A 15,914-nucleotide genomic window follows, 5' to 3' on the forward strand; every position below is an offset into this window, starting at 1 on the left:
ATTTTTTTCTTGATTTCATCTTTCAATATTTTATTTATTGGAGATTGGACTTCATGGTTTTTCTATATATGGTTATTTCAGTCTAATGACTCGAGTCATGAATTTGAAAAGTTAACGCATGTCAAAATCTTTCTTTAGCTTATTTTCATTTCTTATTTCATTATACGATATTTTTTTTTTTAAGATTGGTTTTGTGGTTTTCTCCAATTTATTTTCTATCGAGTTATTCTAATCTCATAATTTGAGTCATGGATTTCATAGGTTAACCCAGGTTGGCTTGCTATTTATTACCCAGGTTACATGTCAATCACGCTATATCAGGTTGACTCGGACCTGTTCTTTTTTTTTTCTTTTTTTTTATATCCAGGTTCAAACTTCCAAAGTTTTTTTCCTAGTTATTGTGATTTTTTTATAAAAAAAATTGTACATTTACTATCATTACCTATTATTTTTATCATCTAATTAAAATAAAACTAACTTATTAAACTAGATCAGGGTTATAACCTAAGTCGTTTGTTTTTTTTATTTATTTAAAACACACTTGCAGCTCCTAGACTATCGTTGCTCTTTTCTTATATTTTTATTCTAATTCTGGTTTTCATTTTAATTGATACCTTCTTTTAATGTCTTTTTTTAAAATAATTATTTATGTTTCAATTAATATCACTTTTTTAATATTTTTATTTTACTTATTTAGCTTTGTTTGAACAGAGGTTTTTTTTAAAAAAAAAATATTATTTTGTATGTATTTAATTTTAGAAGATACTATTATAATTCATCTATTATTTTTTTATGTTTTATATAAATGAACTTTATTTTTAAAAATAAATAATATTTCTAATGTATACAGTCTTGCATATTATTTTTTATTTAATTAATTTCATATGTATGCCCATTTCTATTATTGTTTGACTGAGTAAAAAAAACTTTAATGAATAAACTCATCAAACATAACCGAGAAAATGATTTATATTGCAAAATCAAATATCTTGATTTACATTTGTCTCTTGATTTTTTTAATTTTATTTTTAGTTATAGATAGTTCTTGATTTATTTAAATAGATACATCCTTAAGTTTTTAAATTTATATTAAATATTATTTTATGAAAAAAAACACCAAAATTAACCTACATATTTAATTTTTTATTAACAAAATATTTAACCTGTGTTGAATTACAAGTAAAATAGCTAATATACAACATAGTAAAAGGGCTCAACACCTCTCTTATTGTTTACCTAGACTCAAAGAATTATGAATCAGAGCAGTGAAATGGTAGCCTAACCCTTGCCACAAAGAGTTGCAAGGATAGCGAGGTAGGGGTGGGGTTGTCTTTTCACTTGGATGCATTTGATATTAAATGGATGGTTGGGGAGAAAATGGTCACTTTAAGTTTTAGTGGGGATGCCCTGGGTATCAGTTAGGTTCACGCCCCACGTGAGGACACCTGACGCTTAGATAGACTTGCCCTTGCACTGGGTCAGGCCATGCGCCACGTGGCGCTGGGGCTGGCTTGCCCTTGCCTTACCCTGGCGTGAGCCAGGCCCGCGACCCCAAGTAGGGACACCTGGCGCTTAGGCTGCCTCGACAATGACGTACAATCGGACCCGCTTGCCATATGGTGAGACCTGGCGCTTGGGCTGCCCTGCCAGTGCGCTGAGTCAGACCAGATGTGGCGCTGGGGCTAGGAATAATAATATTTTTTAGTATTAATACTTTTAATGATAATAAAAATAATAATCTTTGTACCACAAATAATAATATTTTTGATATTAATACTTTGAACTAAAATGAAAATAAATATTATTACTTTCAATTATAATAAAAATACAAATATTTGTACTGCAAATAATAATATTTTTGATATTAATGCTTTGAATTATAATAGAAATAGTAATATTTATAGCCCAAATAATAGTATTTTTAATATCAATACCTTCAAGTATAATAAAAACAATAATATTTATGGCACAAATAATAACAATAATAATAATTTCTAATTTTATCTTTCAAATCAACTGTATGGTTTTTTTTTTGTAGTAATAAGTAATAACATGTTGGTCCTGGACGCGCCCAACCCCACGTTGGGCCTGGACGCAACCAACCCCATGGTGGACTTGGACGTGTCCACGCCCACCTAACCTTAGGCTGGACGCGACTGTGTCCACCTCCATGTTTGAATATTATTATTTGTGTTATAAATATTATTATTTTTATTATAATATAAAATATATTATTATTTGTGTTATAATCATTGTTAGAATTCTTAATATAATTATTTATGTTATAAATATAATTATTTTTATTATAATTAATAGTATGAATATTAAAAATATTATCATTTGTATTATAAATATTATTATTTTTATTATAATTAATATTATTAATAAAATAATTAATAAATTTAAAAAAATATTATTTTTTATATTTTTACAATATTTTTTATAAAAATAAAAAATAAACTCGCGATACGCGGCGGTTCAACGTCCAAGTATGTGGCGGTTTTCTCGCATCTCATGCTTCACTGTTCCTCTTCATAAATTCCTCCCTCTTCTATTTATGTCGACACAAAAGAGAAGTGTATTAATATCATCGTTATCCTGAGAATCAAATTATGTCATTATCCCGTGCTACACTTTAGGTGAAATTAATTTTTTTAATATAAAAAATATATTTGATATTGTTAATAGTTTTTTCTAGTGAAAAAAAAATCATATAAGGATTAATATGATATAATCTGGTTAACTTTACGGGTCCAAAAACAACTTATATAGCTTATAAAAACATAGTTTGACTAAAAAAAATCAAGATGACACATCTTTTTCTAATATTAAGATAACATCATATTATATTGACTTGTATCAACTCAGGTTAACATGTCAAATCTGCGATTCAGATTATGAAATTATGATAACTCAATAGAAAGCAAATCAAAATAAATTATGAAACCTAATTCTCAAACAATCTAATATTGAAAGATGAAATTAAAAAAATCAATTAAAAAAGATCTAAAAAAACAACCCAAGTTAACATGTGAAACCCACGATCTGGGTCATAAGACCAAGATAACCTCATGAAAAGTAAATCAAAATAAATTATGAATTCCAATCCTTACTTTGAATGAAGGATGAAATTAAAAAAAAAAATCAATTTAAAAAAGCACATAAAAATAACCTGAATCAATCTGCCAAACACATGACCTAAGTCATTAGACCGAGATAACCTCATAGAAAATTTTTTTTTGATTTAACCTAGGTTAACCTGTCAAATCCTCGACTTTGATCATGAAACTGAAATAACTCAATAGAGAGTAAATCAAAACAAATTATGAAACTCAATTCCTAATCGTCATTGTTGGATCCAATATTGAATGATGAAATTTGTCAAAAATTTAATTAATAAAATAACACAAAAAATGAGCCAAGTCAACCCGGGTTAACCTGTTAAGTACAATCATTGGATCATGAGACCGAAATAACCTAATAAAAAACAAACCAAAACAAATCATAAAACCTAATTCTCAATCAAACACAATATTAAATGATGAATTTGGAAAAAAAAGTCAATTATAAAAAACTGAGTCAATTGGGTTAACCCGCCAAACCCGCGACCCGACTCATGAGACGGGGACATCCCAATAAAAATAAAATTCATTGTTGAAGGATCAGTGACTTAGATCATGAGATTGAGATAACCTCTTTAGAAAAAAATAAAAAAATAACTCGATTTAACTGGGTTAAAATGTCAAAACTCGCAATCGTGAGACCAAGATATCCCTATAGAAAGCAAATCAAAATAAATTATAAAGCTAAATTCCTAACCGATCCAATATTGAATAATGAAATTGAGAAAAAAAATCAATTAAAAAAATATAGAAAACGACTTGAGTCAACTCAAGTTAACTTGTTAAACACTATTCTTGGGTCATAAGACCAAAATAATATAATAAAAAATAAACAGAACAAATCATGAAATGTAATTCTCAATCAACCTGATATTAAATAATTAAATTAGAAAAAAAAGTTAGTTTATAAAAAAAAACCTTAGTTAACTTGGTTAATCCGCTAAATTAATGTTTCGTATCATGAGAATATGATAACTCAATTAAAAAAAATCTAATATTTAAAAATGAAATTAAAAATAAAAAAAATCAAAGGAAAAAAAATCTATTCAAATAAATAAATAGTGATAAAATAAAATCCCGTATTTTAGTTTATAGTTAATAGTTCCATTTCTAGAACCGTTGAAATCTTCAAAACGGGATGCGTCATCAATTCGTGGACATTCATGCCACTAGACCCCAGTTCGTGCCTGTCGGGTTAAGACTTTTGGTTAATTCTGGGAAAAAACATTAATTTTTCAATATAATAAATTTGGATCGGTTGGTTGGACACTGCAACAAGTAAGTAGCTGCAAGACTTTCTAACAGGCAAACCTCTACGTAATGACAAAAGAGTTATTTTCACATTCCCAATCAAATCAAACTAGATGTCTTCGTCACTGATATTAAGAGTCAAACTTCAGATGCTAGCGTAATATACAATGGTAACTCATCTTGGCGATCTCAGAACCAAAAAACACTCGAGACATTAGCCCACAGTGGCGAAATTACCATTGCAAACTCGAATGGATTTTCTGCAGAGTCAAGAAAATACAGGAAGGGGGAAAGATCATTGAACACCAGGAACCCAGAAAATATACAAGAAAAAGGTGACATTAATTTGGAAACAGAGATCGCCCTGCCACCATTATACTGTGCTGCGTCTGACTACTGCAGGCCAACGAACTGTACCTCGGATGCATGCTTTCATGCAGCCTAATGCCAATCCAATCTGTACCACTGATCCCAACAATATTCATTCGTCTCTTGCACGGGAACAGATTACTTTCATTTTGTGAAACACAAAATCAGGACTCTTCAAATATTGAATATATCAATGACAGGGCAGAAACGTTATGTGAGTACAAGCAATACAAGATCAGGAGCCCTGTAATTTAGACAGCAACTGATTGACCGGTAAGCGCATCGTGGAGATGCAACGAACCATCTTTCATCAGGTTAAGGCTCAAACTCTTGAACCTCTCCCTTGAATACTGTCGTGATGCCTTTCTCCAATCAGTTCCAGCTTTCATCATTGCAACAAACTCCTCGTAACTAATACAACCATCCTGAAAATATATATGCAAATTACTATGAGACAGGTGGAGATAGATAACCTCTTGTACCATTTCAAGCTTCTCTGATTTGCATTAGCATTATTTGGATGGTTCAAAATTGCATAATTTGAAGCTGACGATTCTGAAAAATTGAATTATTAGAAAGGACAGGGAGACTAAGTCATACCTTGTCAGTGTCGACTTCCCGCATGATGTCATTCAGCACATCATCATCAGTTTCCCCATATTCATCTGCTAATCCCTCTCGTAACTCATCTAATTCAATATATCCATTACCATCCTTGTCAAAAAACATGAATGCCCTGCGGAAATGCTCATCATTTTCCATCTTCTGCAAGTGAATTGTGACTGCCACAAACTCTCCATAGTCCAGTACTCCGTTCCCATCAACATCCGCCTGAAGAAAAAAAGAAGGTGGTATCCAGTTCATCAGAAGGTGGTAAACTCCAGACAACCAAACCAAACTACAGATACAGATACTTGTAAGTGGGTGTACGGTATTTTGGTGGCATAACCTCGATACCATGCCACCAAAATATCAAACTCACCCTAAGTAGCATGTAGCATACCAATCATCCTTCATTTCAATTCCAGAAGAGAAAACAAGAATTAACAATCTCACAAATTCCAGACAAGAAAATGAGAATTAACAATCTCACAGTAAATTTCTAACAAACATATACAGTGTCATGAAGGATTGAAGCAAACAGTGCTAACAAGCATTGCTTATGAAAATAAGCATTGTTATGTTTAAGCTAGCTATTGTACACAATGACAAAGCCACAAGAGAAGGATAATTCTGAAGATTCATATAAAAATATTTTCCATAACAATTTAGCATAGCATGAAAAGATATCAAGTATTTAGTTATCCAGATTTACAGAGTGCAGTAAGCTCCAAAGGAAGCATGCACTATTCAATCCAAAAGCAGCAAAAGTGTTATCAGGACATGATATTCATACATAACGCCAAATCAAAAGGTAAGCATAAATAGATTTGAACACAGAGAATGATAGACACAAGGATTTACCACTTCCATCAGCATCTTTATCTCTGGTTCAGCCAGTTGTGAACCAACCTTCCGAAGACCAGTCCTCAGTTCCTCATATGTTACTTTACCATCATTGTCAGTATCCATCAAAGCAAACATATCTCTGATTACTTCAACCTCTTCAACAGATAAGTGTTCCGCAATTACCTACAGCATTTAATTGGAAAAGGCATGCTCTCAACGGATTAATTTTGTTTCAAACTATGACAACGATCAGAATTTGAGCAGATAATTACACATGGAGATGCTTACCCGCAATGCTCTCTTCTTAAATCTATTCATCACAGAGAACTGCTTGAGCCTTGCCCTCACAATATCTCCTAATGGGACATTTGGAGCTTTCTTCGCATTTTGTAACCAGGGATGTTCTGTCACCAAATGAAAAGAAACGTAATAGTTAGTTAGTGCAATTCTTTCACAAACACAAGCCAAAGAGCAGGATAGATTGATACACAGTTTTATTGCTAAGAATAATGTACACATCTAACAGCTTATGAAAATATAAGATTTTAAAGTTATCACCCAGTAACAAATAATTTATCACAAGTGAAGATGAGAAACCTATATCATTTCTCAGTCACAGTTAATCCTACAATGCCCCCAAACAATTTCCAATGTTTAGGGCTCAAGGCACCATCACTTCCCAAACATAATGCTACCAAGAGAAAAAAAATTCAGTACAGCAAGCTGTAAAGGACTTACCAAGAACCTGTTGAGCATTCAAGCGCTTACTGGGATCTGGCTCCAACATCTGTCGAACAAGACTTTTAGCATTCTCTGAAATCTGAGGCCATGGTTCCCTCTTAAAATCAATCACCCCTCTCAAAATGGCAAGAGCAACACCCTGCTCAGTCTCTGCCACAAGAAATCAAAAAGAAAAATAAATAAAAATCTGATGCCATCAAATCCCATAATATTCTAATCACCATGCTCCTCAACAATATCAAGGTCAACTGACAGACATGCCTGCCCAAAATGGAGGAACCCCACATAACAAAATATAAAGAATAACTCCGGCACTCCATACGTCAACCTCCGGTCCATAATTCCTCCTCAACACCTCTGGCGCCATATAATATGGACTGCCCACTATCTCTGAAAACCTCTCCCCTGTCAACACACAAAATTATCCACAAAGACAAATTTTTTCAGTTAATGAAACCCACCAAGACTCCAAATCTCAAAATCAAATTGAGAAAAAGCAACCCGGAAACAGAAAAAGAAACATCCACAACATACCTGGCTTAAAAAGCACAGACAAGCCGAAATCAATAGCCTTAAGAACAGAATTCTCCTTCTTATTAGCAAATAAAAAATTCTCAGGCTTCAAATCTCTATGCATTACCCCATTAGCATGACACATCCTAACAACTTCAGCAATGGTTCTGGCCACATGGGCCGCAGCTCTCTCACTATAATGCCCTCTAGCCACTATCCTATCGAAAAGCTCACCTCCTTCACACAATTCCATAACTAAATGCACATTTTCAAAATCCTCATAAGTAGCTCTCAATTTCACAATATTTGGATGCTCAGGCAAAGTAGACATGATTGCCACTTCTCTCCTAACATCCTCTATGTCCACAGCAGTCCTCAATTTCCTCTTCGAAATTGACTTGCATGCTAATGATTCTTTAGTCTCTCTGTCCGTACACAGGAACGTGATGCCGAATTCTCCACGACCCAGTTCACGGCCGAGTATGTACTTGTCAGAGATACGAGGGCGGTGGCTAAGTGAGACTGATGAGTCCTTTAGGACCCGGATCGGAGCCGGTGATGATCGGTTGTTGGTGGTGGTTTGGTGGTGGGGGTAGTCTTCTGAGTAAGGATTTGACTTTTTGTGGTTTTTTGATTTTTTGTTTCTGGTTTGGTGTTCGTTGGTGTCTTCTGTTGTGGTGTCTGGTCTTACACAGGTGTTACAGTTTCCCATCCTACTCTACTTTTTTTTTGTTGCTCGAAAGAAAGAGATAGAGAGAAACGGAGTTGTTGTTGTGGTGGCGGTGGCGGGTGGCGGTCCGGTGGAAGAAGGGGAGGAGAAAACGCGGGGTTCAGTTGATGAAAAGAGGTCTTTTTGAAAAATGTAAAGTAAACATGCTTTATGGTTAATCACATGATAATGTATTTATATTTTATTATTACCAAGTCAAATACAAGTTATGGATAATTCTTATATATATATATATATATATATATATATATATATATATATATATATATATATATATATATATATATATATATATTTTTATTATTATTTTTTGCATAAGCTGACCTTATTTTTGAAAGAGAAAGTGTACTGGTATGATTGTGAAGGCATTTCAAATTGGAGTTTTCAAAAATCTTATATTTTTATTTTATTTTAAATTATTTATATATATATATTTAGATAATTTTAACATGTTGATATTAAAAATAATTTTGTTTATATTTTTTCAAATGAAAAATATTTAAAAAAATAATTATTACTATTATCTCAATCACTACCTAAATATTCTCCATTTAATTTATATATGAATTGAGTCTTATTTTTAATTTTTAAAATATGTGTTTTTATAAAAAAAAATTCACATCATAATACTATAATCTGAATAAGAAAAAAAACTATTGAAGTTAGTATTAGTGAATTAATGAATGAATCTTGATCTTAAATTTCAACTTTTTCTTCTTCTTCGGCATCATCATTATTACTATCACTAGATTATATTATTAAATACTATGCTACAAATTAAATTATCTCTTTTAAATCTTTTAAAAAATATAAAGGTGTTATTATCATGTTTCTTAAAATAAAATAAAATCAACAATGAATTAGAAATTCAATGCATATTGGATGATACTCTTTTTAAATACTATGATGATGGCATAAGATAATTTTTTTTTAATATTAAGATGATGATATATCGGATTAACTAAAATCAACATTGACCAACCTGCAAAACTCGTGACCAGGGCCATGATAACATGATAATTCCATTGAAAGTAAAGTAAAATAAATTAGAAAGCTCAATTTTCAACAAAAAAAATATTGAAGGAAAAATAAAGAATTAAAAAAATAGCTTAAGTCAACCCGGGTAAACTCGTTAAACCTGTGAATTGATTCATGATAATTGGATTATCCCATAGAAAGTAATTTGAAAATATTTACAAAGCCCAACTCTAAACCTAATCATTGTCGAATGATGAAATTAGAAAAGAATTCCCAACTTACTAAATGTTGAGAGCCAAAATTGAAAAGAAAAGGGAATTAAAAAAAAACCTAAAATAAAAGTGGAGAATAAAAAAGAAGAAGAATTAGTGTTAGTAAAGTAAGAAAAAATAAAATTATGAAAGCTAATTCCTAATTAACTCAATGTTAAAGGATAAAATTAAAAAATAAAATAACAATAAAAACCTTGAGTGAACCCAAGTTAACTTGCCAAACCTGCAATCTAAGACTCTAAGTCATGAGATCAGAATAACCCCATAAAAAATTTATTTTACAAAGTTTCACTTTCAACAAATCTAATATTAAAGTTTGAAATAGAAAAAAAAAAACCCATAAGACCAATATATAACTCAATATAAAAAAAATAAAAATAGTACGAAGCATAATTTCTAAAATAATATAATGTTAAAGAATGAGATTGAAAAAATATTAAATTAAAAAAATTATGTTGTTAAATGATAAAATTAAAAAAAAACAAAAAAAACACTATTACAATAAAAAAACATGTTTACAAGTGTGGTTACAATGATTACCCACACCTTTTAGAGTTTTATTAATTCTAATCAATAAATTTTTTTCTATAGCCAAGAATACAATTTAGAAAACATTAAATTATCATAATATATATATATATATTATAAAGTAGATTTTGGTAGTGCAGATGTATGCTCGCTTGGAAAAGAAATTGTGATCCTCTCATAAGGGTCAAGTCACCAAATCCACAAGCTATTGGAAAAAATCTGTAATCAACGAATCAAACAGAGTGGACAACAAAGCTTTGAAGTTGAGTCATAGGCTGACAAAGGGATAAAGGGCTGTATCAGATTATAATAATAGGTTGTTTTTTAAAGTGGTTATTTTAAAAATGTATTAAAAATATATTTTTTTATTTTTTAAAAAATATTTTTGATAGATCTGAAAATAAAAAAATTAATTTAAAATAAAATAAAAAAATTTAATTTTTTTTAAAACACAAAAATAAACTAGCTTAAAAAAGACCAATTTTTTTTATTAATATGTTTTTTTCGGGTGTTTTAGTTTTGGAATTCCAAGAGAGTAGTTCTGTGCCATCTGTTATCTACCGAACACTTGCATAATTATTGAGTCCAAACTTTTGTTAACGTGAATTCTTTCATTGAAAAGAGATGGACATGTCTGAGCCGTTGATGTTACTTACTCTCTGTTTAATAGTATTGCATGTAGGGTTGAGATGTTCCTGGCCCAGAGTTGTTGGAGTAGGTCAACAATTGAGAATCGAAAGGTCGATACCGTTGACCAAGAGCCACCAAATTTTTATCAATATAGATATTAAATTTTTGTCAATATAATACGCATCGCCGTGCAAGCAAAAGGGCATTCCTTTGCAGGGAGCAAGGAGATATTTCTTTTTGTTTTTTAAAATATTTGAAATTTATTTATTTATTTATTTATTTCAAATTAATATATTTTTTAAATATTTTTAAATTATTTTAATGTGCTGATATTAAAAATAATTGTTTAAAAATAAAAAAAATATTATTTTGATAAATTTTCAAATAAAAAACATTTTCAAAAACAATTATAACCATACTTTTAAACCAACTCTAAATATAATCAAACTGTGATGTGATTCTGTCTTTTACTTCTTCTAGGTGGTAATGTAATTCATTTCTTTGACTTCAATTTCGAGTTAGTACTCATATAAGAATTCTTTATTAATATATTTTTTTAAATAACACAAAAATTTGAATTTTTTTAGTTTAAAATTAATTTTTTATATTTTTAGGTATAAATTTTAAAAAATAAAAAATATATTATTATAAAATATTTTTAAATAAAAAAATATCTTAACCAATAAATGGTAGCACAATGCTATACAGTATACACGCTACCTAATTCTAGTGGAATAACAGGTTTTTGCCGTATTGGGAGGGAGACCCAGTCACATCCAAGGTCAGCTATAGGTGCATAGTACCATTGCCTGTTTACATGGAGAATATTAAGATTCTCTTATCAAAGGATTTTCTTTTGGATTCTAACGTAGTAAAAAAAAATTATCCAGAGAAAAATATAATTTAGAAAAGTATAGATAATATTTATAATTTATGAGTTGCAATGACTCATAAATAATTGGTAATTGGTTTAGTTAGATTTGTTTTATCAAGATTTTTTAAATAGTATTGTTGATGTTGTTATTGGAGCTTCAATGTATCTTCAAGGTTATTTTATTTTATTTTTATTTTTATTTTTTTACAAATTACAAGGAGGAGAGAGAAGAGAGAAAAAAAAAAAAAAAAGAAAATAACACTGAACTCACACCGAAGCCTAATAACGACATCATTCATACATTTGGAAAGATCTTGACAAGATAAATCTAACGATAAAAAAAAATCATAAATAGTGAATGAAGTGGCTCACACAAGCAGTCCAAAGGTGTTGAGACTCACTTGTCTTTGGGCTGCTCGCGTGACCCCTTCGGATCACCATTGATGACATTTTTAGTATCGTTGGATTCATCTCTTTGATATCTTTTTAACAATAGCAGTGGTGTTATCATCGGAGTTTTAGTATGCCTTTGAGGTTTTTGTTTTTCTCTCTCTTTTGTCTCTTTTTCATTTTTTTTTAATCTTGTATCTAATAATTGTATAAAAGAGTCACATACGTGAATTTCTAAGTTATACCATTTCTCTATATTTGCTTTTCACTGTGTTAATTTATCAATTTTTTCTTTACTAGAATCATAAAAAACTCACGATCAAAGTCAACAAAAATGATTAGACTTCTTTGCTCAAAAGCTAATCAATGGCATATATGATTACACAAGCCCTAAACCCCACCTCTCCATCTTTAAACCAATCAATGCATTGTGCTTCTTGTTTAAATTTCATTAAAGAAATGTTTTCTTGCTGCAGTTGAATTAAATTCTATAGTGATTTTTAATGGTTTGCTCATTTCAAAAGGCTTTCAAGTGAAGATTACTTGAGGAACGATTACAAAGAGTGACAACAAGAACACTATGAGTCTATGAGCATCATAATAATAATTAAAATATATTTATTATTTTAACAACCAAAGCAAGATGTCTCTTAATGCCCTCAAGCATTTTATTTGTGATAAATGTTTAGAGTTTCCTAGATTCGGCAATTACGTGTATTTTCCCCTTCATTTTAAAGAAAAATATGTAAAATATAATTTTCAGTCCATTTATTACTTATGAAACTTAATTTTTTTAGGTTGATGGTTGTTGTTAGGCTTTGTGGTTACGTTGGGCTAGATTTCTTAATGTATTATTATTATTATTTAATTAACCCAATAAGCATAGAATCTAAAATCTAATCGAGTTTATGTATGTGAGGGTTAAGTCATCTTATAATGAAAAATAGATGCAAATAGAGAGAATTATGAGAGGAGAATCAAACAGTGCTAGCAAGATGTAGTCGAGTAGAGGTGATTATTTTCGGTTCGATTCGATTTTTATTAAAAAAAAATAACCAAACCGAATTTTTTTTAAAAAAAACCCAAAACCGGTTCAAACCGACCGGTTTCGGTCGGTTTGGTTCAGTTTTTTAGGAAAAAAACCAGTTCAAACCGGTTTTTTCGGGTTGGCTCGGTTTTTTTGGTTTGGCTAAGTTTTTTTTCTGTTTTTTTTCGATTTAGGTTCGGTTCGATTTGATTTTTTCAGTTCTAGGCTTATAAAACCGAAACCGAACCGGTCGGTTTTTTCAAAATTTTAATAGGTTTAAAATTCACGGTTCGGTTTTTTCGGTTATTTTTTTTTTCCACTTTTCTTGGTCTTCTCGGTTATACTTTGATTATTGAATTTGAGTTAGGCATAAAAAAACTAGGCTATCTTAGGTTAAACTGCTTTGACTTTCTTGCAAAAGATAAAGAATGTAAAACTTTGGTCTTCCTTTAACGGACCTTGTTCCAAGCTCATCAAGCCAATCGCCTTAATGCATCCTATAATAGATAACCTAATTCTTGGCCCTCTCAAATATCTAAAAAAAATAAAATCAATCAAATAAAAATTGAAAGAAAAAAAAGAAGAAAAATGAAAAGAAGAAAAATAATAAAAGAAGAAAAAAAACAATTAGGGGTGGAGTTAAGAAGAAATATTGAGAAAAAAGTTAGAATTGGCTAAATATTTAAAAATTTGAAAGCCAGGTACTAAATTGAAAAGGCGAAAACATGCAAGAATTATTTTAAAGTAATCAAGGATGAAATTAAAAAGAAATATTAAAAAAATTAAAATTACCTATAAAAAAAAACTAAAGATCCAATGACCAAATTAAAAAAAAAATTGAGTCTTATTTAAAACATGAAAATTCATTTTAAGTCAAAACGATATCGTTTTGTTTTAAGTGAAACAAATTTGTTCTCTTTCCCACGCCTCACACAAACACCAAACAATACACCACTCCCTTTCCCTGCTGCATATTGCATGCTCAACAAATAAAACAACGCTTTGACCCGAGAAAATAGTGTAAAGAGGCAAAAAAAAACAGTTTTGGCTATAGTGTACAACCATGGTGAATGGTTTATATTAAAACAGATGAACCAATATCCACGATCATGCCACTAAGAAGGGCTCTAGGAACTCCCCTCTCGCTTATAAATAAAAGGGCAAAGCAAGCTAAAAGAAAAGGCAAACATAGAGAGAGAAAATACTAAGAGGGAGAGAGATGGAGAAGGAAAATAAAGAGTTTTAAGCTAAAAATAAAGTTGGTTTAAGCTAGGAGGTACGAGAGGAGAAATAAAAAGAAAAAAAAGAAAAGGCAAGGAAAAAGGAAAAGAAAAAAAGGAAAAAAAAAGAAGTTTAAGCTAACAATAAAGGTGGCTATGCCAGTAAGTAGTAGAGGGGAAAACAAAAAAAAAAGAGAAAAAAGAGAAAGAAACCTGAACTTAGAGACAAAAAATCACAATTTTTTTTTATCGCTAACACACGACTATCTCTTCCACCATTATCCACCATAGCAGCTCCTTCCTTGTCTAGAGCCAACCCGGAGGTAAGCTGAATCCCTTTTCTTTACTTTTTTATTTTTGTTGTAGGTCATAGAAACTTACTATTCCAAATGCAAAATGATGAATAACTCATTAATTACTATTCATCCATGTATTTTATTTTTTATTGACTTTGAATCCATGTTAGCCTCATTTCATAAAACTACATTCTTGCCTTTATATATATATATATATATATATATATATATATATATATATATATGTACAAGTATATTTATTTTCAAAAAAGAAGAAAAATAACATCGACAAGTTTTTATCAAGTTAGGGTCATATTTTTTTATAAAGCTTGAGTTTTAACAGCAAGGTAGCATGTCTCCTAGTTTGTAAAGACTGATGTAGGTCTAACGCGATATTCTCAACCTCAAAACAAGTTAAAAAATGAGTCGACGAGTTTTCATCAAGTTAGCATCACATCTTGATTAAAATTGGATTTTAACTATTAGGTCGATGTATCTCCTAGTTTTAGAAACACACGTAGGCCTAACGTGGTATTGTTAAGTGCTTATAGTGACCTTATTATTTCTTCTCTGATCCTTATAGAAAGTGTGAGATATTAGGACATATTTAAGATATTTGAGATATAAGGTTTTAGGACCCAAAATACAAATGTTCCAACTATTACACTATACTCAAAGTCGCACGTGTGCGGTGTCGCAACGATCATCTTTTCAGAGCGGGATTTGTGTGAAGAGAGAAAGAACGAAAAATTCTTGTTTCTTATCAGTAAAAAGGAAATATGAGTCGCCACCTAGTATTACGTTCCCTAGGAAACCTATTGGTCTACGAGAGTCTGGATAAGGGAACAAGTTGTGAATAAAAAGGACGTATCACCCCTAAAACACCTTACCTAGGGTAACTTGCATTGCTATTTGTCTGAAATAAACTAAAGTTTTGTTGTGTTTTTTAACCGTTAGTCTGTCTAAGATTTAAAAAAATCCCTCTTCAATAAGAAGGTCCTTATCTTATCAGGTTTAAAACTTAGTCATTGTAAAGTTAAAACATATGAAAATAAAAGGAATTGTCCTTTTATTTAGTACCAGAAATACATCTTATGTATAAGTGTTCGTAATCACAAATATTGAAAGAAACAAAATAATTTTTTGGTGTTTTTTTGAAATATAGGCCAAATTTTCATGTCTTTAATTAACTAGTTATTAAATCCAAAAATCTATGCAAAATGAAAATTATTTTTTTAATAATTTTTTTATATAAAAAAATATGCAGATATAATCTATTTTTAAGAGACTTGGCCATAGACAATAAAAACAAATTGACAATTTTTATCTTAAAGCTCAATCAATCATAAATCATCATTAAACAATCCTAAAACCATAGGCACAATTAACAATTTATCCCAAAAACTAACAATTTATCAAATAAATGGTTTGGGGATAGGAATCGACCTTTCAAGGTTGTTGTGGCTGCTTAGGGACTGTTGAAAACCTTCTAAGACTACTAGGTGATCCTGGCAGCGCGTGGAA

At 30.5% G+C, this 15,914-nt stretch overlaps 1 protein-coding gene across 1 annotated transcript; it reads right to left on the reverse strand.

Annotated features, from left to right (window-relative positions):
• Window positions 1–4,443: 4,443 nt before the first annotated feature.
• On the reverse strand, window positions 4,444–8,336 carry LOC7462523 (calcium-dependent protein kinase 30). The gene is made up of 7 exons (XM_024586932.2): window positions 7,467–8,336; window positions 7,194–7,337; window positions 6,930–7,082; window positions 6,480–6,595; window positions 6,207–6,374; window positions 5,343–5,573; window positions 4,444–5,167 (listed from the first exon to the last, which is right to left on the reverse strand). The coding sequence occupies exons 1-7, from the start codon at window positions 8,155–8,157 to the stop codon at window positions 4,994–4,996; spliced, it is 1,677 nt and encodes a 558-aa protein (XP_024442700.1). The 5' UTR covers window positions 8,158–8,336; the 3' UTR covers window positions 4,444–4,993.
• Window positions 8,337–15,914: the final 7,578 nt, after the last annotated feature.

The sequence above is a fragment of the Populus trichocarpa genome, chromosome 15 (assembly GCF_000002775.5).
Source record: "Populus trichocarpa isolate Nisqually-1 chromosome 15, P.trichocarpa_v4.1, whole genome shotgun sequence".
Classification (NCBI taxonomy): Eukaryota; Viridiplantae; Streptophyta; class Magnoliopsida; order Malpighiales; family Salicaceae; genus Populus; species Populus trichocarpa.

Coding starts and splice junctions, on each gene's coding strand:
- LOC7462523 (XM_024586932.2), bottom strand. CDS start 8,157: ATGGGAAACTGTAACACCTGTGTAAGACCAGACACCACAACAGAAGAC. Junction 6,375..6,479: donor TTAAGAAGAGAGCATTGCGG/GTAAGCATCTCC, acceptor TAAATGCTGTAG/GTAATTGCGGAACACTTATC. Junction 5,168..5,342: donor GGGAAGTCGACACTGACAAG/GTATGACTTAGT, acceptor ATATATTTTCAG/GATGGTTGTATTAGTTACGA.